Genomic DNA, 26,866 nt, shown 5'->3' with positions numbered 1-26,866 from the left:
ACCACCACCACCACCACTGGATACCATTTCCCCCCTCAATCTTCGTTTTGTCTCTGCTTCCACTCTAGGTAATGCCAGTCCCTGTGCCATTCGCTCCACGTCTTACTGTATACCCTGTGAGGGCCAGAGTGCCCTGCTCAGCCACCTGCCCCAGGGAGCTCTGGTCACCCCTCTGGCTAGAACAGCCCCTGGAGAGGTGAGTTAATTTACACACTCCATATCAATACACACTAGAGGTTAGTTAATTGACACACTCTATATCAATAAACACTAGAGGTTAGTTCATTTACACACTCCTTATCAATAAACACTAGAGGTTAGTTCATTTACACACTCCTTATCAATAAACACTAGAGGTTAGTTCATTTACATACTCCTTATCAATAAACACTAGAGGTTAGTTCATTTACACACTCCTTATCAATAAACACTAGAGGTTAGTTCATTTACACACTCCTTATCAATAAACACTAGAACAGTACCTGGCTAACTGAGTTAGCCGGATAATTTCCAGCATAGCCTGACTTAAGCCAGACCTTTCCATTCCCCGACGCTCGATTGTCTAAATCACCATGACAACAGATCAAAAAGTTTGAGCCTGGTCGAGAGCAGGGTTAAGTTCAGTTAGCTGGATGAACCATGGCCACGCCCCCGCAAAGAAATGCCAGCTCGCTTCCTGAAATATTTCCCACAGTCTAGATCCCATTATGCCATTCTGAATTATGTTTTTGTGCTTCGTTTGAAATGTAGAATGATAGGTCTGCAGTAACGCTGATAATAAATCATATTTAGCCTATGAATTTACTTTGTCCTATATAATGCAGATTTTTTTATACGGATACGGCGCTCGCGAGTCGCGACACACACCGTTATTTTAATTAATAACGGACTAAACGGATCATTGCAAATGTGAATCCCGCTGGGATATTTTTAATGAATGAAACCTATCGGGTGTTTGGCTCTGATTAGTTTAATATTCTTCACTGTGTATTTGCTTAACGGAGCACCCGGATGCGTTTCATTCAAACTGAAGCGTCTATGCGCGGATTGTGGATATGAATTATGAGGAATCTGAATCTGTGGAGTATTTAATTGTATCACTGTGACAGTGTCACACGTTATTGTGATATTGTAACTGGGATTAAAATATATGAGGAGATGCGCTGTTTGATGGATTTGATGACGTGACGTGACTTGATAAAATGAATGAGCCTTTGACATTTTTGATGAATGAATTTGAGAAAATGCATTTATCTTTTCAAGCACTGTTATCTGATGATGAACATGAGGTGTCACTGGTATAAACCAAATGGTAATCAATTCAATGCATGTATGGATTAGGTCCGAAACAGATTAAAACCTGATTAATAGTGTAACTGCAAGCCTCCCTCCAAGCCTCTCTTTGGAAACCATGTATTTGTATAATACCTAAGCACATACAGATATCCTCATGATATAATTCGTATCAATTAGATATACTATTTGGCCTTGTTTTTATCGTTATTCTGAAAGAGCTGAACTAATTATTTTCGCTAGCAAGATCTCATTTGATTATTCATTCCATAAGCCTATACTGCCAGCAGGCACGCCCATTCTGCAATCTGTTAATAAAGTTTTAAATCAATCAATCAATCAATGCCGTTAGAAGATCAGGATTTCTGCCTTCGACACTTGCTGTCTTTTCAGCTGAGGCGGGCGCGCGCAATTATCCTGAGTCTCAAGTCTGGTTCAAATGAACGAGACTGAATCAGCGTTCGAGGAACAGGAAAATCCCGGATTCAAACATCGGGTTAATTGAATCTGGATAATGGGACTCTTGATCGACTTAGTTGAACCAGGTACGGGGAATAGGGCCCTGGAGAGGTAGTTCATATACACACTCCATATTAATAAACACTAGAACAGCCACTGGAGAGGTTGGTTCCCTTAACACTTTGAGTGCCAGCAGGGGGCGCACGATTTAGCGCTTGAGTGCCAACGCTGTAGTCAATGGGAGGGCGAGCACATTTGCGGACGCATAAACTACATCTTAAATTATGGCTATGTGTCTAATACGCCCGTCGCTTATCAATGACTTGTTTGCAGTCAACATTGTCGATAGTCCCACTGTACACACGCACACACACACACACACACACACACACACACACACACACACACACACACACACACACACACAATATATGGCATAACTACTGCTGCTGGAAGATATCACTGATCATGCACTACGTGGCCAGTACCACGACCATGTGGACCTATTCGCAGAGAGCGATGAGGACCTAGTGGGACGCTTCAGGCTACCAAGACCTGTGCAACACCCTGGAGCCAGCACTGAGGAGCCGGACCAGACCCTGGAGCCAGCAGCACTGAGGAGCCGGACCAGACACTCACACCCTGTGCCACCACACGTCCAGGTACTGTCCACCCTGGAGCCAGCAGCACTGAGGAGCCGGACCAGACGCTCACACCCTGTGACACCACACATCCAGGTACTGTCCACCCTGGAGCCAGCAGCACTGAGGAGCCGGACCAGACGCTCACACCCTGTGACACCACACGTCCAGGTACTGTCCACCCTGGAGCCAGCAGCACTGAGGAGCCGGACCAGACGCTCACACCCTGTGACACCACACGTCCAGGTACTGTCCACCCTGGAGCCAGCAGCACTGAGGAGCCGGACCAGACGCTCACACCCTGTGACACCACACGTCCAGGTACTGTCCACCCTGGAGCCAGCAGCACTGAGGAGCCGGACCAGACGCTCACACCCTGTGACACCACACGTCCAGGTACTGTCCACCCTGGAGCCAGCAGCACTGAGGAGCCGGACCAGACGCTCACACCCTGTGACACCACACGTCCAGGTACTGTCCACCCTGGAGCCAGCAGCACTGAGGAGCCGGACCAGACGCTCACACCCTGTGACACCACACGTTAGGGGTGGACGGTATGGTCTAAAATTTATATCACGGTATAATTTGAAGCATAGACGGTAACGGTATATATCACGGTATCATCGTTTTTGATAAAATTTTTTTTTTTATTTTATATAATTTTTTTTTTTTTATAAAATATATATATTATATAATTAGACTTGTACTGGTATTATCTGCGAGACATCGCCACCACGCAACAAGCTCCACTGTCTGTGTGTACTCTAGTAGCCTCCAGCTACGGCCAGAATTCTCCGGAGCTGCACCTGGACCTATACTCGAGTAGCCTCGAGCAGAGCTACGGCCAGGATTCTCCGGCGCTGCACCTGGACCCTATTGTATTGGTATTATAACGTTAGCAAGCCCTCAGCTCGAATACGCATCGAATCAGTGTTATAAGACATTGATATCATGAGCTATCTGTAGCTACTGCATATATAACGTTAATACAACGCCTCAGTGAATTATTTAGTTCAATGGGACATTTCGTTTTGAACGGTGAACTAACTTGTGTTAACGTGAGCTAACAGGTAGCATACACGTCTCTAGTACTAGACTTTGTGGGGCGTTTGTTGATGTCAGGAGCTATCGGTAGCTGGCCGACTAGATACCGTTCGGTTAGACAATGCCCCATCATGTATTAAACTAAAAGTGAATAGTTGACTGGGTCATTTTGTAACGGTAGCTAAGCTAACGTTAGCTCAGGGAGACGCCGACAGCTCCCGTGTCCCGTCCCACTAGACTACTAGACCCGTGTTTACATGCGTGCGGTAGGGGCTGGCACGCCCACTGCGCGAAGCCTCCTAAATAACTTTTTCCAGTTCGCACATATCTATTATCTATGACTAATTCTATCTATTTTTAGGGGCAAATGCCAGTGAAATAGTCGCGCTGTGGTTACATGACGTCATTGCTATTTTAGAGCTGCACTACCGGTTACACGGTATACTCAAAATCCATACCGTAGAGCAAATTCATACCGTTTATACCGTATACCGTTTATACCGTCCACCCCTACCACACGTCCAGGTACTGTCCACCCTGGAGCCAGCAGCACTGAGGAGCCGGACCAGACGCTCACACCCTGTGACACCACACGTCCAGGTACTGTCCACCCTGGAGCCAGCAGCACTGAGGAGCCGGACCAGACGCTCACACCCTGTGACACCACACGTCCAGGTACTGTCCACCCTGGACACGTGCGCATCAAGGCAACCTCCCCAGATGCGTTTCCATATCTTAACAGAAAGCACTATCACTCCATCAACCCTCAGATCATCTGCGACGCCCAGAACCACCTGCTCAACGTGGTCTCCCACTTCCCAGGGGGCTCTGTGGGTGTGCACCTCGAGCAACCGTAGGCTTCTATTCCTCTAAGGACTTGTTTCATTAGGATATTGTGCATATGCGCTGGCCCCCTGGTTCATGACCCCACTCACCAACCCTCAGATGGAGCAGGAGGTGGCCTACAATGAGAGCCACGCACGCACTCGTTCCGTTGTAGCGCAGCGTCGGACTGCTGAAAAGACGCTGGATGTGTTTGGACGCAGCAGCTGACACACCTCAGACAACCCTGAGCCCGCTGTTCCTCCTCCAGTGGTCAGCTTCTCTCTCCTGTTCCTCCTCCAGTGGTCAGCTTCTCTCTCCTGTTCCTCCTCCAGTGGTCAGCTTCTCTCTCCTGTTCCTCCTCCAGTGGTCAGCTTCTCTCTCCTGTTCCTCCTCCAGTGGTCAGCTTCTCTCTCCTGTTCCTCCTCCAGTGGCCAGCATCTCTCTCCTATGTTTTGTGATAATTTCTTTGGACTCTGATTTCACATGAGCCCATTTCTTTTTCACTTCAGCCGTTGTGTGCTCCTCTCCTGACGCCACATTAACATCACCTGTTTTCTCATCCCATGCAGATATTTTGGGGTGGCCTTGTACCCACCAATAAATTAAATGTCAGGGTTAAAATGTCATGTTCTACAATATGGCTTACTACTATAGGGTCTTTATACCTGTATCACTGTACATATTCATACTATAGCTCTGCACATGCATCTGATGAGCACTATTACTCTGTAGTATTTATATATTTTCTACCCAGTTTAATAAAGTCAAGTTAGACCGCGCTCTCAGTATCTGACACTGGGTGCTGAAATCCCAAACATTTAAGAAGAATAAAGCCGAAGGCCGGACCAGCACTCTCAGATTTAAAAAAATTGTTTTTAATGGCAGCCTATAATACAGACATGTTTGGGAACAGGTGTTCCATCTTCAGTGTAATAGGCTAGCAGTGATAGCTAGTAAAAATGGGAGCTATATACCATGTGGGCAGGAAGTGACATCATAGAGGTGAGCTTGGGAATGCTAGTGAACTTTGACCTCCAGAGTAAGGACTTCTTAATGTAGCATGTTGCAAACGAATTTTTACCAGAAACTTAAATAAGCCAAAAGCAAACACAAAACTCTATAAGCAAAGAACCACTACAACAGAAGGAAAACTTTTCTCCATTCATAAAATAATAATAATATACTCATGAAAATAAAAGTAATAAAAAGTCACTTGTAGGAAACAGGATAACAACAATTTTTTCATTCATTCCCTTTGGTACAGAGCCATTAATCAAATGAATATAGTAACCCGTCTCCTCTCTAGAGGGCATTGTAGACTAACGAGTCCTTTAAACAATAAGATTGCATTAGGAGAAAATAGAGAGATACGGTACACTCTTAAGCAAGGACATAGTGGTGCTAATCACTCAAATAAACACTTGAAATGTCAGTAAATGTGTATATCTCCGGGACCGATGATCCTTTCTTGCTTACTCCTCCATGGTGGAAGGTGGCCGTCCGGAAACATCATCTACGGAGGGAGCACAGCGGATACATCTCCTTCTTAGGTGGGTCTCTGGGCTGCCTGGTAGGCCTGCAGGAGGCACCAAGTGTGTAGATAGTCCCGTTCGTCTCCTCGTCTCCAGCATCTCTTATGCCGCTCGATGTCTTGCCTTGGCAAAAAGCAGGCCCCTCGGGATGATGGCATCCTGCCAATAGTTAGTAAGGGTCACGCCATGGAGTAGGATACGAGTCTCTCTCTGCTTCAGGCGAGAATGAGTCTCTTGACTCCATCGTTGTAGCTACGAAAGCTGATGTATATCCACTAGGGACAGGGTGAACTGTAAACTCTGGAGCTGCAGGTCTCTAAACTACCAAAGTAGCTATGTATCAAAGTCAAGTTAGACCGCGCTCTCAGTATCTGACACTGGGTGCTGAAATCCCAAACATTTAAGAAGAAAAAAGCCGAAGGCCAGACCAGCACTCTCAGATTTAAAAAAATTGTTTTTAATGGCAGCCTATTAGTACAGACATGTTTGGGAACAGGTGTTCCATCTTCAGTGTAATAGGCTAGCAGTGATAGCTAGTAAAAATGGGAGCTATATACCATGTGGGCAGGAAGTGACATCATAGAGGTGAGCTTGGGAATGCTAGTGAACTTTGACCTCCAGAGTAAGGACTTGTTAATGTAGCATGTTGCAAACGAATTTTTACCAGAAACTTAAATAAGCCAAAAGCACATGCATCTGATGAGCACTATTACTCTGTAGTATTTATATATTTCCTACCCAGTTTAATCACATGTGCATTGTATATTTCTATTGCACTTTACTGTTCCATTTGTACTCCGTTTGTACTTTGTTGTACTGTACTTGTGCTGTATAATGATGATTCATTTGAATCTAATCTAATTTTGATCAGGATCTTTCATAAGTTTGTTCTTATGAAGTTCATAAGAAGATATTTACAAAGATACTTATCAAAATGTTAGTGAATGAGGTCTAATGTATGTACCATTACCACTGTAGAATATCTTCAAATCTCGTCAGTCTGTGTGTCTTCACAAGCTCAACCTTGAAGGCAACGACAGGACATGACACACAGCAAACACAAACATTTTATTACAAGGACACATTATACACACTGCTAACAACAGCAAACGCAAACATTTCAATACAAGAACACATATTATCCAGACTACTATTCTATGCCTCTACACAATAACACTTGGACTATACTATATTCTACAAAAACACTACAAACTTTATATACATCAAACAGTTAGTCAGATTGGCTGTCCCCTGCCCTCCCTCAGGTCCCTGCACGACTCCAGGGCGCCGAAGAGTTTCTTCCCCTCAGCCGCTAGGCTGATCAATGCCTCAATCTGAATCTGAATCTGAATCTGAATCTGACACAGAGAGAGACCCCTCTGATTGGCAGATTTTTATATCGGGGTGTTTGGCATGACGAGACCATCCTATACTGAAGAATGGGTAGAGTTTCTCAGTGAAGGTTTTTTCACAAGTGTAGAAGTGAGACTTGTCTTTATGGTCGTAGAAGGTCACCGCCCCCCTGTCACAGTCCAGCTGCACTGTGATCTTCTGGAGCCTCTTCTTCCCTGTGAGGGTCTTACCCCGACCATTAGTGTGCTTACCACTGATAGACTCCCAGACTCCAGATTCTTGTGTTTGATAATATAGCCCCCCCTTCCTGGCTAATGACTCTTTAATTTACACCTACCTCCCAGTCAGTATGGTCTCCAACCTCCACCTTCCAGCTGTGTCTTCCTGAGCTGAAGCCTTCAGAACCCAGAACACCATACTTAAAACGCATCTCTGGGTTGTCAGGGAGTTGCCGCCATGTGTCTGTTCTCCTCACACTGGTCAGATCATCAGACAGAGAGAGATAGGGGCGTGCAGTGTTTGGGTCCAGAATGACAGGACTGAACTTGACCCTCTCCTTCATCTTCTCCCAGACTCTGAAGCTCAGGTTGCCCAGGTGTTTGGCCACATCTATCAGCGCTCCTGAGACCAGCTGTGGATCCGGCAGCTTATACTGAGTTCTGGAAGAACATTCAGGAGTCAGTGCTACTCTGGGTTTGGCTTCAGAGAAGAGAGAGAGAGAGGAGAGAACTTACCTTTTCACAGTGGTCGTGTAGTTCTGTGGAGGTAGAGAAAGTTCAAGTTAAACACTAATAAACATCCACAACCAGTCATTCCATATATGAACTTAGAGAGAATTGTCCTGACCTGCAGGAAGGAGACGTCTTCAGCTCTCAGCTTCTCTTCTATGGCTCTGATTGTGTCTGAAAGGGTTGAAATCTCTCTGCTCAGTCCCTCAATCTTCTTCTTCATCATCTGACTCTTCTGCTCCTCTTCCTTCCTCAGTGCAGCTACCCTGGCCTCCTCTTCCTCTTGTAGAAACTGGTGAAGCTTCTTAAACTCCTTTATAATCTGCCACTCTGTGTGCTGGGTCTGGACCTGGAGACATGGGGTTAAACATGTACCTCTGTCACACAATGGGCAGAAGATATAAAGTGGGTAACATCTCACTGTTGCAAAATCAGTTTTTCTTTTCACTTCATACAATAATGAACAACAATGGCATTGTTTACACTCTTACCTATACACTACACACTACACATTGTTTACACTCTTACCTATACACTACACACTACATATTGTTTACACTCTTACCTATACACTACACACTACATATTGTTTACACTCTTACCTATACACTACACACTACATATTGTTTACACTCTTACCTATACACTACACACTAGGGCTGACCCCTATTAATCGATTAGTCGACTAATCGGTCGAAAGGAGCCGTAGTCGACTGGCCAACCTCTTAGTCGAATATAATAATAAAAACAAAATATATATATATTAATATTTTTTTATTTTTATTTTTTTTATCATTCTTTCCAAAAGAAAAGAGGCCTAGAACCGTGGCTAACGCTAATGGCACGCATACCAGAGGCTAACTGCCTATGAAAACAGGCACAGAGGCACTGAAAGAGGATTTCATCCATCTAATGAACACACTAGACAAATATCAAGATGTATCCATCAGTGGACCAATTGCATGCTTTTGCAGAGGACAAGAAGCCTTCAGTCGACTCCTTCAGACATTAAGTACCCCCCACAGCCCAAACGGAACGAAAAAAAGCAAAAAAATTAAAATAAAAAAATTATTTAATCTTGTACTTTTTTTTTTTTTTTTTTTTTGTCGACCAATAGTCGACCAACGACAAATTTTGGCCAATCCTAGTCGACCATCCAAATCCTTAGTCGGGGACAGCCCTACTACACACTACATATTGTTTACATTCTTACCTAAACACTACACACTACATATTGCCACTGGAACTGGATATTGGTACCTTTATGTGTTTTGCTGCTTGGTCACGTTTTAGTTTAATTTCATGAAAGGTTCTCAGCTTCTTCTGTAAGAGCTTCAGTGCAGCCTGGAGCTCCTCCTGCAATGAAACATATGTTCTGGAGAAACATGCGTTTTACTTTGATAGATAAACAGGTGTTTCTGTGTGTCGAAGAGCAACCAAACAAAGAAAAAATCTAAGCAGAACCCTGTACTCTCCACAGTGTAGGTTGTTATATAATGTTCTATTTTACTTATATTATTCAATATAATATATTGTAAAATGTATATAATATATCATAAAATTAATTTGACAAGTGCTGATTTATGATTTTATTAGGATCCCCATTAGCTGATGTTTTTCCTGGGGTAAAACACATAACATATAAACATGACAATAGATCATTTACAGACGACCAAGTGGTACTCAAATCAGAAAGTGACAACATCATTTCTCTCAAACATATTACTATACATACCATATTCTTATTGGTATGGAATCATACATAGTACAATATATATTACATAATGCAGGATATATTACTATTCACTAAATTCACAAGCAGTGAGAAACCATAAACATACATACATAATACTACATCTTTTACCCTGATTCAAAGACACTGGATATATACATACAAAGTAAACTTGTACCAGCTATTGCATTTGTATAGGCTATTGACATTCCTACCACTAAAATAAATGTAACTGTGTGTCTAAAATGTACAGAATGTATTTACTGCCGTATAGGCTGTAAGGTGAATCCCATTCCCACCTCGGCGGACTACGCAATTATCACTCTGGGTGAAAGATATATTGGTGTAGATTTAGGAATAAAAAGTTCTCCATTTACAATCCTGCCCGTTTTGCGCAATCATAATTTTAAAGTTGCGACTAGATCTTTCCTCGCGAACGGATACTTGGTCACTGCATAGTTTTATTTGACGTTTTCACAGTGTGTGCAATGCTGTGTTGTTGGTGTAGGGAGAAGGGGATATAATTTAAATGTATGGTTAATAACACGTATGTTGTGGCCCGTTTCTCAGCTGTATCCAATTGCTTGCCTATAGCAAGTAGCGTATATACATATAACATCGTTTAGAAACCTATTTTGCGAACGTTAGAATTTTTTGTTTTTGTTTTTTGTCCATTTTCGTCGAGATGTACTTTGTGGATGACATGCTAACGTCACGTTACTGTTTACACACATTTCTTGTTGTCTGTAACTTGGCCACAACGAGAGCTGCTATTGGTCTAGCGCAGTGTTTCTCAAAGTGTGGGGCGCGCCCCCCAGGGGGGGGCGCAGAGGCATGACAGGGGGGGCCTTGAGATAAAAAAAAATTTAAAAGAGATTTATTTATTTTTAATTTTTTTTTGGATTACAGAAAATTATCACTAAAGTGCTATCTGTTGCAGCTGCACTGTTCTCCATGAAAATACCATATTTGGATAAGTTTGACCATTTCTCAAAATCTGAAAATCATTATTTAATAAAGCACAGAAAAGGATCACCAAGTTACTCTGGATAAAAAAAAACTTTACCGACAACATTGAGACAAAGCTTCCTGACACATCTCCATCCAAACTCTTGGAAGAACTCATTGAAATCTCATCTGATACCACCTGGAGAGCTAGTTTCAGAGTGTGGTGCTGAGTACCAAGTATCTCATGATGCAGCAGTTAAGGTGTTGATACCATTCAGCACTACATATCTGTGTGAAGCTGGCTTTTCATCCATGACAGCTCTGAAAACAAAATATAGGGCCAAGTTGAGCCTTGAGGATGACATGCGTGTTGCCTTGTCAAAGACTGACAGCAATAAAGACTGTTTGCTTATTTCCTATGTTCGCTTTGTAAATACCCAGTCACTGAGTGAAGATCTGCTGTTTTGCAAATATGTCAAAAACAGAGCGACAGCTGATGAGCTCTTCAAAATTATTGACAGTTACCTGACCGAACATGGACTGAAATGGGAGAACTGTGTGGGCTTTTGCTCTGACGTGTGCGCAGGGAAAAGGAGGGGGCTACAGGCGCTCATCAAGGGGGTCTCACCAAACGCGCAATGGACGCACTGTAAATTCACAGAGAGGCGCCAGCGTCAAGACAGCTTAGCCCTGAGCTGAATGAGGTTTTGACAGAAGTTATAAACGTGGTAAATTTCATCAAAACCCGACCCCTGAAAGCGCGCCTGTTCTCTGCGCTGTGTGAGGAGATGGAAGCTGACCATTCTGCAGTGCTGTTTCACAGCGAGGCAAGGTGGCTCTCGCGAGGGAAGGTGTTGTCAATTTGAAAGGTCACGATATTGGTGTTATTTCAATAAATTTAAACATGGCCCATTTCATGACTATTTTGTTGGGGCGAGGGGGGGGGGGCGCCCAAAATATTTTGGTCCGCCAAAGGGGGGCCTGACAGAAAAAGTTTGAGAAGCACTGGTCTAGCGCAAGATACGTGACCAAACTCTCACCAATTACGTCAAATAAAACTACACGGTGACCAAGTATCCGTTCGTGAGGAAAGATCTAGTCCCGACTTTCAAATTATGATTGTGCAAAACGGGCAGGATTGTTAATGGAGAACTTTTTATTCCTAAATCTACACCAATAGATATTTAGCCCAGAGTGAAAATTGTGTAGTCCGCCGAGCTGGGAACGAGAATAGTTTTCTAGCCACTTCTCAGCCTTCACCATACAGCCTAGTAGGGCTGTTGATTGTGTTCTAGCTTTAGGAACTGCATAGTGACCTCTGGTGGTATGTCTCATGTGGTGCATGTATGTTAGTGCTGAGCATTAGTAGATTATATAAGTATGCTGTAATGGTGTTGCTGTACCTTGCGGTCCTCTACAACTTCATCTATGGGGCAGCAGTTGTGGTTCTTGTGTTTCTTTGAATCGCGACACACACAGCAGATGGGCTGTTGATGGTCCAGACAGTGTGCAGACCGCAGAGCACCCCAGACCCTGCTGGAGCCGCCTGGCGTCTTTCCTTCAGGGCCTCACACAGGTTCTTCAAAACCAAGTTACACAGAGGTTTTGACCTTGAAGATCTTCTCCTACAAAGTGGACAGTTCCTTTCTGCTTTCTCTCGCCAGCATTCCTGCAGACAGACTTTACAGAAGCTGTGGCTACAGGACAGGAGGACGGGGTCTTTATAGATGTCACAGCACACGGGACAACGCAAGTCCTCTTCAGCCCATATTTGAGACGAAGCCATTTTCTCACTCTGTAACACTAGAATGTGCTCTGAAGTTCACTTTCACTTTCGATCACGGTTGTTATGAACTCACTTTGATTATGTCCGCAGCACGCAGAAGTCACTGGTCAGCGTGAAGATCACTATTCCTTCCTGTCTTTGTCTAAAGGTTTTCTTTTGTCTCGGTATGAGGTGGTAGTAAGAACACTGGTCTTCTCATGTCCTGTATTTAGACACGAGGCACACAAGAGGAAGAGCTTTGACAGAACAGGAAGCAAGCTGTACTGGGTGGTACTGTTCAGGAAAGATGGAAGGTTGCACAATTCCTCAACCCTATAGAATACTAAATCTGATCTGCCCATTACTGAATGAAACTACACTTTTTTAACTCATGGAAGCAGCAGGTTTATTGTTTATTACAGATCCTGATTAGCTTCTACAGTGGTACCAGCTGCTGGGGTCGACACTCGATAGGAAGAAAAATAACGTAACATTATATTAAAAACAATTATACCTATCCCCTACACAACCCAAAAACCCAGACCCTACCACCACACACCCTACCACCACGCACCCTAACCCTAACCACAACCCAAAAAGCACCCATCCAATCCATCACACCTAAAAAGAATTACAATTATTTTACAATTATTATAATTCAAACCATACACGATAAACAACACAGCCTATGACAGAAATACAATTAAATCATAAATAAAAATGGAAATATAACACGGAACAACACAACAGTTCAATATAACAAATATACAATAATACAATTCTACCACACAAAGCAACAGCTTATATTTGCAACAGAGAATAATTTCTGCTGATGGAATGGTGAAGAGAACGGAGCGGAGCATGTTTATTTCATGTTTTCAGTAGCAGTTTCAGTGTTGTTGATATCCCTGTGTGTGACTTATGCAAAGACCGATATGTGCATGAAAGTGGCCTTTTGTAGGCGACAACATTCCTTAGCAACCAACGTAAAAGAGCTATTTGACTTCCCATTACTCCCTTATAAACCACATAAATCCAGTTCCTTTTAGGGTGAGGACTTCTTTGGAGTTCAGTTTGTGTTTCATTTCACTCACAGTGATGTGTTGTGTGTGTGTGTGTGTGAGATCAGCGCCCCCTGCTGGTGTGCAGTGAGTCAGCGTGTGTGGGGGGCTGTGGAGAGTGTGGAGCCTCCATGTGCCCAGCGATGGGCTGGCAGGACTGTGGCCAGAGGTTCTCCTGCCCCTTCTGTGGCAAACTCAGTGATGGTAAGATATTATATATATATATATATATATATATATATATATATATATATATAATCCCAAATGTAACCTTTTCAGGAATGTATGGAAATGTGTTTCGCTTCTTTTGTCTGGACATACCTCCTCTGCTGCCTCCTTTCTCATTCTGTGATTCTCTCTCTTTTGCTCTATATCAATCTGTTTCTCTTTCTATCAATCTCTCTCTCCCCCTTTATGTATCTCTGTGTGTTTATCTCTATCAATCTCTATCACTCTATCTCCCTCTCAATCTCTATCTCACTCTTTATCAATCTCCACCCCTCTTCTCTCTCCTCCCCCCTCTCTCTCCTCCCTCCTCTTCTCTCTCCTCCTCCCCCTCTTTCTCCTCCCTCCCCTCTTTCTCCTCCCTCCTTCTCTTCCTCCTCCTCTCTCTCCTCCCCCTCCTCTTTCTCCTCCCTCCTCCTCTCCTCCCCCTCATCCTCCTCTCTCCCCCCCCCCCCCTCCTCTCTCAGTACCATGGCAGCTCTATCAACCCACCAGAGGAGTGGAAGGGGTCCGGGTCGACAAAGACAACAGACCAGAACTTAGTATGGGGTCCTATGAGATTATTACCAACTCTCAAAAGGTTAGATTGACTCACTGTCCAGTTATCTGTTGTGTGTGTGTGTGTGATTCTGTCGTATCAAAACCTATTGTTTCCAAAATGGTCAGCTTTTCAGGAATTAAGAAAAACAACCTCATTTTTAGATTGACAACCATGTATTAGCCGGACCGAGAGGGCTGCTTACAATAGCGAATGTCCCTGACTGACGTGACTGACGTGACTGACGTGACTGACGTGACTGACGTGTGGTGTCCGGCTCTGGCTTCTGGCTTTGAATGTTGCATCATCATAGAGGACCTTGTAAACTCTCAATTAACCCGTTCACTGCCACACGGCAAAGGGTTAACCCGTTCACTACCACACTACAGAAGGTTAACCGTCTGTAGTGTGGTAGTGAAAGGGTTAACCTTCTGTAGTGTGGTAGTGAAAGGGTTAAACCAATAGTTTAGGTTATGCATGGCAGGACACACAGAGCAAACACAACTTGTTTCTCAATAGCCCGACTACAACTAGACTAAGACAACACCATGAATTTACAACAAATGTCAAATCAAATGTTGTCTGTCGCGAATTATATATATATATACACACATATATTATATATGTTCATTATAACCAAGGGGACATTAGTGCAGAACACAATATGCTCCTCATTCACTAACGGACTTACGAAAAGTTACAAAGAAATCTCTTCTTAACTCCACTTACGAAGTTCTCGCGACGATTTGGCATTCACGAATGGTTTCTTATCAGGGACTCGTTCTTAGCTAAGAACAGGATTTACGAACGTGGAAAAGCAGTCGGTAGATGGGGCAGATTGGTGTGAGCCCGTGTTCTTAAGTGCATAATTTGTGAGAAATCATTGGTGATTGCGTTCACATCACAGACATTCTTGGATTTAAATAATCATAATAATAAATACAACAATATTTGTATCATTAACAAAAAGTTTATGTAAAACGATACAGAAATTGGAGAGGTCCCCCCCCCCCCCCCCGACAATGGTGATACATTTCTATGTGTGTGTGTGTGTGTGTCTGTGTGTCTGTCTGTCTGTGTGTGCGTGTGTGTGTGTGTGTGTGTGTGTACTGTTCCAGGATGAGGCTGCTGTGTTGTTTCTAGCCATAGACGTGTCTGCCTCAGCGCTGAGAGGAGGACATCTGGACCTGGTAACACAACAGTTACACACTCTGCTCACTCCTCTGAATGGGTAAACACGCACACACACACACACACACACACACACACACACACACACACACACACACACACACACACACACACTTGCTTTTCTCTTATTATTATTATTATTATTATTATTATTATTATTATTATTATTATTATTATTATTATTATTATTATTATTATTATTATTATTATTATTATTATTATTATTATTATTATTATATAGTGTAGCTAAGGGGCTACACAACCCTGACTGTATTTAGATTGTTTAGATTAAACCACTACTAAAGAATATTAATGGCCAGACAGTACAGTTAGACAAAATGGCGGAAACTCCATTAACTGCGCGGGGACAGGGATACAAGTTGAACAAGCATCATTTTAATGTTAATAGTAAACATACATAGTATATATCACGGTTCTCCTTTAATAATAGAATGTCAGTGCAACAAAGTCAGCGGTAACGATAGTTCCTATACTACGGATACTCGACCGGTGGAGCTCTGAATGGAGTGAGACGGAGCGAGGCGGCACAGGGAAAAGCAAGATGGTGGCTGGAGACGGTGGTTCTCTCTAGAGCTCCGGCTCCAGAGAAACTGTAGACTGGTGGGATAATCCTGTCGTCGCTGGGAGAAGGGGTCTTGTACGGAACCGGTCCTTGTATTCCTAGCGCCCGATGGCAGGGTTAATAGCTATTAATCCAAAACAAAAGCCTGTTGGCATAGATGATAGCTAGTTAGCTCCGTCTGTACTGGAAGCTAACCCGCAGGCGGTCTCCAATGAGTAGTTATGTCCAGAACGCCGCTGGGTTTAACTATAAGTCTCTCCACGTTACTTCGCTTACACAAGTCACTATACTGTGCCAATAATGGCTCGACAATATTATAGTGGTATCTAATTAGCCATACGGCTCTCTATAACGATACACTGCTCTCGGTCTGTGTACAACGGCACCAGACGTCTTCTCTCTCACTCTGTTAGTTTTCCTGTAATGCTGCTGCTGCACGTCGTCTACCCAACACACTCTATATTAGTTCCCTGTTGGACTCCGCCTGTTCACCTGTACAGAATCAATGCGCTCGCTCCCTTGAACGGGCATGCCTGAACATGTTCTGAAAACATGTCTAGGGGGGCGCGCGCCCTGGCGCCTACAGCGTCAAGAATGGGACACACAATAAGCGAATGATGAATACTGGTAGGTAAACAGATGACGTAGAGATATATATCTTATATATATAAACAATATATAAGTTATACAAAATAATAAACGCAGACTTTCAGTGTTAATCTGGACCTTCAGAACAGCCGCCCCCTAATTAGTCCGAACCTAATTAGTAAATAAAATGTGGGGCACAGATTAATATTAAGGGTCAAGTTAATTTCTCCATAATGGGCTATGGGGAGTTGGAATAATCTATAAGGTCGGTGGGTTATCATCGTCGTCAGGGGGGTCAGGGAACGCAGGAAGTTCTATCAACTTAGCTACAGGTCTAGTGTAAGTCCGCCCTTGGACGATGACTTCTGCCGCTCTGACCTTCCCATCTGAACCATTAATCACTCTGCTCACACGGCCGGCTGGCCACGTAGCTCGGGGTAGTGACTGGTCTATGATCATCACGACGGTCCCCACGGTCAGGTTGTCCCTGTCTTTCACCCATTTCTGGCGGGCTGGAAGGGAGGGTAAGTAGCGTAGGAGGAAGCGGGCCCAAGACTGGTCGGTCAGTACTTGGCTGTGTCTCCACATCCTCCGTCCGTTCATCCCGTCCTGTCTGTACACCGTCTGAGAAAGGGCAGGGTCCGGCCGCACCATCAAGAGGTAGTTTGGGGTGATGGGTTCGATGTCAGCTACGTCGCTTGGAACGTAGCCGAGGGGCTTGGAGTTCAGAACTCCCTCAATCTCTGTGAGGACCGTAGCCAGGACTTCATCGCCCACGGTCTGGGCTCCAAGTACGGTGTACATAGCAGTCTTTATTGATCGGACCTCTCTCTCCCACGTTCCCCCGAAATGGGGGGCATTCGGAGGGTTGAACTGGAAGGTGACCTGAGCAGGAGCGAGGCTAGTCTTGAGTTCTTCACCCATGTTCAGGAAGCTCGCTCTCAGTTCCGTGTCTCCTCCTCGGAAATTTGTCCCTTGGTCTGACAATAGCACTGATGGGGTCCCTCTCCTCGCTTGGAACCTCCGGAATGACATGAGGAACGAGTCTGTACTCATCGACTGGAGGAGCTCAATGTGAACAGCTCGGGTGGTCATGCATTTGTACACGATGCCCCACCTCTTCTCTGTTCCTCTTCCTTTCTTGACGTTGAATGGGCCGAAGCAGTCCACGCCCGTGGAATGGAAGGCCCGCTCGCCGAGTCGGAGGCGGCAGGGAGGCAGGTCTGCCATCTTCGGGATAATAGGTTGTGCCCTCCACTTGCGACAGGTCGGGCAAGTGCGTTGGAATCGGCGTACAGCTTCTCTCCCTTGGAGTATCCAGAAGCGCCGTCGGATCTCCGCAAAGACTCGCTCGGCCCTCGCGTGGCACACCACCTCGTCGTATTTCTGAATGATCAGATCTGTTATCCTGTGTAGGCTGCTTAGGACGATGGGATGCTTAACATCCTCGGCCAAGTCCGGGGCCTGTCTCAACCGACCACCCACCCTGCTGAGGCCCTGGGCGTCGATCTCTGGGGCTAAGGTGAGGAGTCGACTGTCTGAGGGGACTGGCTTTGTCCTTATCAGACACTCTATTTCCTCTGGGAAAGAGTCTCTCTGCGCTCTCTGCAGCAGAAGAAGTTCCGCATCCTTTTTGACAGTCGTCTAGGTCCGGGCCCGTTGGAGCCGGGGCTTGACTCAGCCCGCAGAACATAGACTTCTTTATTTCTGACTCGTCTTGGGTCGCCTCCCGCGGTGTGGAGGTAGGCCACTTCTCCTCCGGGAGCTTGAGGAACTCTGGGCCATCACTGTATGGGTTAGGACGGGTGAGGTCAGCTAGAGACATCCCCGTGTGATGACATCCGCCGGGTTCTGCTTGGTGTCAACATATCTCCAACATGCCGCTCCTACCAGGTCTTGGATTTCGGTTACTCGGACTCCAACGAAAACTTTGTACCGACAGGAGGCGGACTGGATCCAGGTGAGCACGGTCATGGAGTCTGACCATAGGATGATCTCACGCACCGGTATGGTGAGTTCACTTTGCACCATTTTTGCGAGTTGCGAGCCTACCAGAGCTGCACAGAGCTCTAGTCGCGGGATCGACTGCTGCTTGCGAGGAGCTATCCTCGAGCGGGCCAGGACGAAGGCCACGTGGACTTCTCCTCCTTCTTCTCGAGCTCTCAGGTAGGGCACTGATCTGTACGCCACTTCAGAGTAGACGTGCAGGTCTATCTGACACGTCTCCAGCCGCACTGTAGGGGGGAAGTAACTCCGCGTGATGGCCACCTCGCGGAGTAATACAAGTTCATCCTCCCACTCTCTCCATGTGGTAGCTAGGTGCTCGGGTATGGGGTCGTCCCAGCCCTGCTCCTTGGCCCACAGTTCTCTCACCAGCATCTTCGCCCGGGTGGTGTAGGGAAGGATACACCCCATTGGGTCGTACTGGCTGGCGAGTGTTCGGTACACACTCCGCCGAGTGGTCAGTCTAGTCGTGGACGTCTCCTGATCCGTCCTCAGAGGTGTGTGTCGGTAGTGAAGAGAGTCCGTCTTGAAGCGCCAGACAAGGCCCAGAGTCATCTCTTGCGCTTCGCCTGGGGTGTGTGCCATCCAGATCTCGCTGCTCGCGGCCTTGGTCTCTGGAGGGAGGTGCCGGAGAACTTGAGGGTCGCTACTGGCCCACTGTCGGAGGTCGAATCCACCTTTGGCTAATGAAGCCTGTAGCTTCAGTAGGATGCTCTCTGCTTCTTCTGGCGTGGATACGCTCTGTAGACAGTTGTCCACGTAGAAACTTCGTTCAACGCTGTGTCGGACATCATCGTCGGCTCCGGGGTCTTCGGCCACGTGCTTCTGTAACGCGAAAGTGGTGCAGCACGGGCTGCAGGTGGTGCCGAAGGGGAGTACCTCCCATTGGTATATCGAGGGTTGTTCGTCGTCGAGCCTCTCCCTCCACAGAAACCTCAGTAGAGGCTTGTCTTCCTCCATCAGTCGAACTTGTAGGAACATCCCCTTGATGTCGCCGCTGATGGCCACTTTGTCCTGACAAAAGCGTATCAGGACGCAGAGGAGGGAGGGTCCGAGTGTCGGGCCGGGCAGGAGTAGGTTATTCAGATTCTGCTGTCCAATCTGATAACTGCAATTGAACACGATGCGGTTCTTTCCGTTGTGGGTGACCTTGTGGTGGGGCACAGTCGGGTCTTAACCGCGGCTGGGCATCCTCGGGGTCCGATGTGGACCGCATCAGTTGGGACAATGAGGTCCGTGTGGTCGGAGCCAATGAGTAGGGTCGGTGTAGCGCCGCTGATGAGCGGTATGGGCAGTTGGCGTAGGTGGTCGTACTTTTCCCTCAACTGTGGTATGGGGGTAATCGTAGCGTGACAAACCTATGTCGTAGCTCGTGAACGCCTTGCTGATGCTGTACCGCTTCTCAGGCTGGTCGATCGCTGCAATGGTGAACGAGACGTTTTCACCTTTGATTGTCTTTAAGTCTCGACGAATGGTACGGAGGGTCATGGTCTCCTCTGGACCCCGCAAGTCCAACTGGGTCGTGGCGGAGGCGAAGAGGAGTGTCTTCTCCGGCCCGTCGTCGAGGACGGCGTAGGTGTCGAGTACCTTGTCCCCGTGACTGAGGAGTACTCGTACCACCTTGAGGAGCACCCTGGAGCTCCCACTCTTCGCGGGGTCGATGTAGAGTACTTCTGCTCTCGAGTTGCTTTGTGGAGCTGGTGGGCGCTTGTTGCTCTCGTGCAGTGCTTCGAGGTGAGCGCCGTCACACTTGCCACACTTCTTCTTAAGGCGGCATTCTGCTGCCATGTGGCCGCGCGCGCAGCGGAAGCAGCGGCGGTTAGCTTTAATCCACTGACTTACTTCGACGGTGGTCAGTTTTTTGAATGCGTCGCACTGTGACAGCCAGTGTTCGTTGTCGCAGTATTGACATGCGATCTTCCATTTTCCCTTGGCGGGGGGGTTGTGACTCTTCTGCCGTGACACCGACTCGGCCTGGTGCATCACTGTGATGGGCCTGCTTTGGTGGTCTTTAGACCTCCTAGGTCCCTCTTTAATGTTCGAGCCACCCCATGCGAAGGTGTCAATTCTTAGGCTGCTAACCTCCCTGGCTAGGAAGTCAGCAAGATCCAGCAGTGACTGTTCTGGGCCATTCGGGTCACGGTAGTTTCGTTGCCGCCGAAAGCGTTCTTGGCGGAATGGGGAGAGCTTCTCCAATATGCGCTCCACGTTGGAGTTGGCGTACAACTTGTACATCCCCCGCTCTCGTTCGGGACCCGAGCATCCCTACTAGGGACTGTACCTTGACGGATAGGTCGTCCAGGGCTCAGTTGTCTCTAGCCGGGGGTAGTGTGGGTGGGCTTTCTGTCCTCCCTCGTCCTCCGTCAGGCTTTGTAGTCGCTCGGCTAGCTGCTCTGCGACGTAAGCAGGCTCTTCCCGTAGGCGGGGCCTCGTGTAGCTTTGTCGGGGAGGGGAGGGTGCCCTCGACCCTTGTCGTGATGATCTTCGAGAGCTCCGGGTTGAGGAGTGGGGAGTCCCATTCTGGAGCGCTTGCGTCATTATTTGTGCTTGTAGACGGTCTCGCTCCACCTCGCGCTGCGCATTGGCGCGGTCTCGCTCCATGGTTTCTTTAGCCTGGAGGCGTCTCTCTTCCAGTCTAAGATGTTCGCGCTCACTCTCTCGTTGCGCCGTGGCGTCAGCCTGGAGGCGTCTCTCTTCCAGTCTGAGATGTTCGCGCTCACTCTCTCGTTGCGCCGTGGCGTCAGCCTGGAGGCGTCTCTCTTCCAGTCTGAGATGTTCGCGCTCACTCTCTCGTTGCGCCGTGGCGTCAGCCTGGAGGCGCCTCTCTTCCAGTCTGAGATGTTCGCTTTCGCTCTCTCGTTGCGCCTGGAGGCGTCTCTCTTCCACTCTGAGGTGTTCGCTTTCGCTCTCTCGTTGCGCCTGGAGGCGTCTCTCTTCCACTCTGGAATGTTCACGCTCACTTTCTCGTTGCGCCTGGAGGCGATCTCTTTCCGCTGAAGCGGTTATCGTGGCGATCAGGACTTGCGCTAGCCTCTGGTCGGCCTCGCTTAGGGATGACGCTGATGATGGTGATTTGGAGTTGGCAGGGCTTGGCGGTGACCTGGTATCCTCACGTGCTCCGAGGTCCATCTCGGAGGTGCTGTACTTTGTCTTCTCCCGCGCTCCGAGGTCCATCTTGGGGACGCGGTGCTCTTTACTCTGGTGCGCTCCGAGGTCCATCTCGGGGGCGCATTCTTTACCTTCTTGCGCTCCGAGGTCCATCTCGGGGGCGCTGCGTTCTTTACTTTCGTGCGCTCCGAGGTCCATCTCGGGGTCGCGGCGTTCTATGGGTATAGTCAAGTCATGCCCCGCTTGTCCCCCCCCGTAAGCTAAGTCAGTTTCACTTAAACTAGCTTGGGTCTCTACTTCTGGGGTTGACAGGTCGATAAGGTTGGGCATACTTGAGCTACTAATGTTATCCTTGCTTAACATCCTCGTAGATAAGCTAAGGGGTAACTCTACAGCGTAGCTCTCCAAGTGGGGAGGGGGCTGACGCTGGCGCCTAGGGCGCTCTAATGGGGGAGAGCCGATTGGAGAGTGTCCGCCGCTGGCCATATTATCACTAATATTATTATTACTGATACCCTCCGGCTCGAAGGACCAATTGTAGCTAAGGGGCTACACAACCCTGACTGTATTTAGATTGTTTAGATTAAACCACTACTAAAGAATATTAATTTAGCCAGACAGTACAGTTACTCAAAATGGCGGACACTCCATTAACTGCGCGGGGACAGGGATACAAGTTGAACAAGCATCAGTTTAATGTTAATAGTAAACATACATATTATTTAATACAGCTCTCCTTTAATACTTTAATATCAGTGTCACAATGTCCGCGGTAACGATAGTTCCTATGCTACGGGTGCCCGAACCGGTGGAGCTCTGAATGGAGTGGATTGAGACGAAGCACGCAGAACAGGGAAAGCAAGATGGTGGCTGGAGACGGTGGTTCTCTCTAGAGCTCCGGCTCCAGAGAAATTGTAGACTGATGGGATAATCCTGTCGTCGCTGGGAGAAGGGGTCTCGTACGGAACCGGTCCTTGTATTCCTAGCGCCCGATGGCAGGGTTAATAGCTATTAATCCAAAAGCCCGTTGGCATAGATCAGCGGTTCTCAACAGGGGTTCCGCGGCACACAGGGGTTCCGCGGAGAGCTGTCAGGGGTTCCGCGAGATGCCTGATGGGAATGTTTCTTTAAGAATATAGAATGACAACTATTAACTAAACAAATAGTCTATCTAGTGCTTCATGTGTATACAATAATTGCCTAATCTAATAACATGAACTAAAAAAGAAATCGATCAAAATGTCTTCACACGTTTCGTAAAGTTATTATAGAAACAACTTAACGTCCGCGTCAGGCGTCATTGCTTTTACCAACAGATTTTCCAACGCATTTCCAGAGAAGTCGCATTCGTGTGACGTCACATCGCGGGTCCTATTTCCGTTACAGAGCCGGCTCTGATCCGTTATCAATGAATTGCAAAGCGGGCGGCTGTCGTGATAATAATTACTAAATGCATTCAGTGCTGGATCTAATCAAATGGATTTATCGAGACACGTTATGGAAAGTTCAAGACCGGATCACAAGCGTGCTAATTACACGCTTGGGCTACGGTGATGGGCTACTCGCCAAGTGCAGACAAAGTGAGTGTATCCGCTGCTGTTATTATTATGATACAAAAAGTGAATGAATGAATGAAAACTGTATTTAACAGATAAACAGTAAAAGGCACTCTGCAGATTACATTTATATATAGCTGTTTTATACGTCAACATTGTGTCCCTGACCGTCAACAAAGAATGGCAGGATGTGATGTCATAAACAAGCGTCACCTCACTAGAATAATATTTCCAAATGGTCACACTATGTTATTTTTATAGAAAACAGTGCAGCTGCAACAGATAGCACTTTATTGATATTTTTCTGTATTTAAAAAAATAAATACATGATTTTCTGTTTTGAGAAATGGTCACACTAGTTTTTATTTTTTTTTGAAAACAGTGCAGCTGCAACAGATAGCACTTTATTGATATTTTTCTGTATTTAAAAAAATAAATACATGATTTTCTGTTTGATAAATGGTCACAATGTTATTTGTATAGAAAACAGTGCAGCTGCAACAGATAGCACTTTATTGATATTTTTCTGTATTTAAAAAAATAAATACACGATTTTCTGTTTGATAAATGGTCACACTATGTTATTTTTATGGAAAACAGTGCAGCTGCAACAGATAGCACTTTATTGATATTTTTCTGTATTTAAAAAAATAAATACATGATTTTCTGTTTGATAAATGGTCACACTATGTTATTTTTATGGAAAACAGTGCAGCTGCAACAGATAGCACTTTATTGATATTTTTCTGTATTTAAAAAAATAAATACATGATTTTCTGTTTGATAAATGGTCACACTATGTTATTTTTATGAAAAACAGTGCAGCTGCAACAGAGCACTTTGATATTTTTCTGTATTTAAAAATAAAATACATGATTTTCTGTTTGTTTCCCGGTTTCAATGGGTTAAATAAACGTTATTTTGAAAGCAAGCACTTTTGTCATCATTGTAGCAAAAAAGACAGGACCGCAAAAGTCTTTATCGTATGTAGGGGTGCCCTGGAATATTTTTTTGGACACAGGGGTGCCTTGGCAGCAGAAAGGTTGAGAACCCCTGGCATAGATGATAGCTAGTTAGCTCCGTCTGTACTGGAAGCTAACCCGCAGGCGGTCTCCAATGAGTAGTTATGTCCAGAACGCCGCTGGGTTTAACTATAAATCTCTCCACGTTACTTCGCTTACACAAGTCACTATACTGTGCCAATAATGGCTCGACAATATTATAGTGGTATCTAATTAGCCATACGGCTCTCTATAACGATACACTGCTCTCGGTCTGTGTACAACTGCACCAGACGTCTTCTCTCTCACTCTGTTAGTTTTCCTGTAATGCTGCTGCTGCACGTCGTCTACCCAACACACTCTATATTAGTTCCCTGTTGGACTCTGCCTGTTCACCTGTACAGAATCAATGCGCTCGCTCCCTTGAACGGGCATGCCTGAACATGTTCTGAAAACATGTCTAGGGGGGGCGCGCGCCCTGGCGCCTACAGCGTCAAGAATGGGACACACAATAAGCGAATGATGAATACTGGTAGGTAAACAGATGACGTAGAGATATATATCTTATATATATAAACAATATATAAGTTATACAAAATAATAAACGCAGACTTTCAGTGTTAATCTGGACCTTCAGAACATATAGAATATAATTTTTTAACATTTTCCTGATTACATCCAGTTTGTATATATAAATGTCTATATTCATTCTTTGTTCTCATTTGATTTTGTTGGAGGGAGGACGGCGCTATCCAATCAGACATCCGGGTTGGTTTGATGACCTATGACAGCAGGATCCACCTCTACGACCTCAGCCCCGCTTTGTCCCGCCCACACATGCTGGTCGTCACGGAGATAGAGGACCTGCAGCTTCCCGTGAGGGAGGGGCTCCTAGTGCCACTCAAAGACTGTATAGACAGCATTGACAGGTAATAGACTTATTGATTGACAACTTTGACTGACTGGATAATATTAAATGTTTTATAAATAAATGTATGAATAACTATTATATCTTGAAATATAAACCTGTGTGTAAAGGACTATGTTTGACTCACCCATACTCCAGTACTGATACTCCTTTGTGCCCCTTTTAATGTTTAAAATTCACAGTAAAGTAGCTATATGCTAATTTATTATACTGTGAATGTCTCCAGATCTCTCTTGCCTGAGCCTCAGGTGTGGCCAGAAGTAGCAACCCCTCCCAAGGTCCTTAAAGTGCTTAAAGTGCTTGATTTTTTACCAAAAAAAGTCAAGGCCTGGAATTCAGGGGTCAGCAACCTTTACTATCAAAAGAGCCATTTTCTCCCCCTCCCACAAAATAAAATTCCTCTGGAGCCGTAAAACCAATTTACCCTTAAAATGAAGATAACACTGTGTATAACATTTTATATATAGTTATCCCCAAGCATACCCCACATTTAGCATAAAACGCCTGACAATTGCATACCCAAAGTCATTTGCGATCTATTATACTCTATACTTATAGCACACAGTTTGTTGCATTAATGGAATTATAAAGCAACAAAAAGATTTTTTTTTTACTTTTTATTGTTTTTACCTGTTATAACAAAGGAAAACCTCAAACTCTTATGAAGAGGAGAAAAAAGACTGGCTGTGTAGACCTATTTTTAAATAAAACGCAGAAGAGAAGACAAAACACTGGCATCTGTAGACCGACTTTGAAATAAAACCCTGAACTATGCAGCTCTATTTGAGTCCTTCCCTTATTTGTGGAAAATCTATAAAATAAAAAGTAAATTTTTTGTTGTTCGCAAATTTCTCACCACATATCAGGCATACAGGTAAGCCTGCATCGTTATTCGTGAAAGCAAATTAATCTGTCCACGCTGAATTAAACCCTCTATTTTCCTCAGACTTCCCTTTTTTGGATTTATCCATGGTTAGCTTACTGGGGGGTCGGAAACTCAAGATTAGCCACTTGCAGACGGCAGGGAGAGGCGCGGGGTGTGACGTACTGTTTGAGTTGATGATTTATTTATTTTTGGCCAGGGAGCCGCAGCTGATTGGCTAAAGAGCAGCAGGTTGCCGACCCGTGCTTTAAAACAGCCCATTTCTTAACTCTTTCTGTGCCAAAAACGTAATATCTCATGTTTCGCCGCCAATGCTTGAGCGCCAAAAACGTAATATCTTGTTTTTAGATCCTTTGATCTTTTTCCTTTGATACCCGTTCTAAACACTCTGCCGGAGCTCCCTGGGTCTCCCTGGCACATCTGCCTACGTTGGAATTGCAATGACGATCGAATCTCGCCAGGTGACGGTATCGCCTACCTTTTGAACTGGGATAGTTTAGTGTGGGGAGTGTCTGTCCTGATTCCTGTCTGTCCTGATTCTCTCTGAGGGGAAGGAGTTCTTGCAGAGCAATCGCTCTGAGATTTTATCGCCTCAAACCTATCGTTTCCCATATACACAAGTAATCGTGATCGCGATGGGATCACTGGGATTATTCTTTTTGGAGTACCTTCTGGCTAAGGTAAGGTCTATTCTATGTCTATTTTACCGGACCTAAAACATGCTTTTGGTAATGATCGCAGTTTCGAGTTAAAACGACCCCCCCCCCCCCCCCCCCCCCCCCCCTTGATGATTTTGTGAAGACACATATGTATATGGTATATACCTTTCATTTGGAAGTATTTGGGGTTTCAGGCGAGCAACCTGAACGGTTTGGGCATA

At 45.6% G+C, this 26,866-nt stretch overlaps 1 protein-coding gene and 1 pseudogene across 2 annotated transcripts in view; one reads left to right on the top strand and one right to left on the bottom strand.

The window, feature by feature from the left end:
• Positions 1–26,866, top strand: part of LOC311223353 (protein transport protein Sec24C) — a gene marked incomplete at its 5' end in the record, with an annotated part of 112,958 nt that overhangs the window by 13,907 nt on the left and 72,185 nt on the right. Inside the window, 5 exons of the mRNA XM_084308144.1 lie at positions 69–196; positions 13,450–13,585; positions 14,074–14,186; positions 15,263–15,375; positions 24,913–25,104. Coding sequence (XP_084164270.1) covers positions 69–196; positions 13,450–13,585; positions 14,074–14,186; positions 15,263–15,375; positions 24,913–25,104 — 682 coding nt within the window. The remainder of the gene's footprint in view (positions 1–68; positions 197–13,449; positions 13,586–14,073; positions 14,187–15,262; positions 15,376–24,912; positions 25,105–26,866) is intronic.
• Positions 5,735–12,341, bottom strand: LOC311224079 (E3 ubiquitin-protein ligase TRIM35-like; annotated as a pseudogene). The gene is made up of 5 exons: positions 12,237–12,341; positions 7,994–8,224; positions 7,882–7,904; positions 7,267–7,806; positions 5,735–5,775 (listed from the first exon to the last, which is right to left on the bottom strand). The product of its transcript is annotated as an E3 ubiquitin-protein ligase TRIM35-like (transcript).

The sequence above is a fragment of the Notolepis coatsorum genome (assembly GCF_963971535.1).
Source record: "Notolepis coatsorum genome assembly, chromosome: 2".
Lineage (NCBI taxonomy): Eukaryota > Metazoa > Chordata > Actinopteri > Aulopiformes > Paralepididae > Notolepis > Notolepis coatsorum.
The sequence above is the reverse complement of the archived record's forward strand: the minus strand, read 5'-3'. Positions and strand labels throughout refer to the sequence as shown.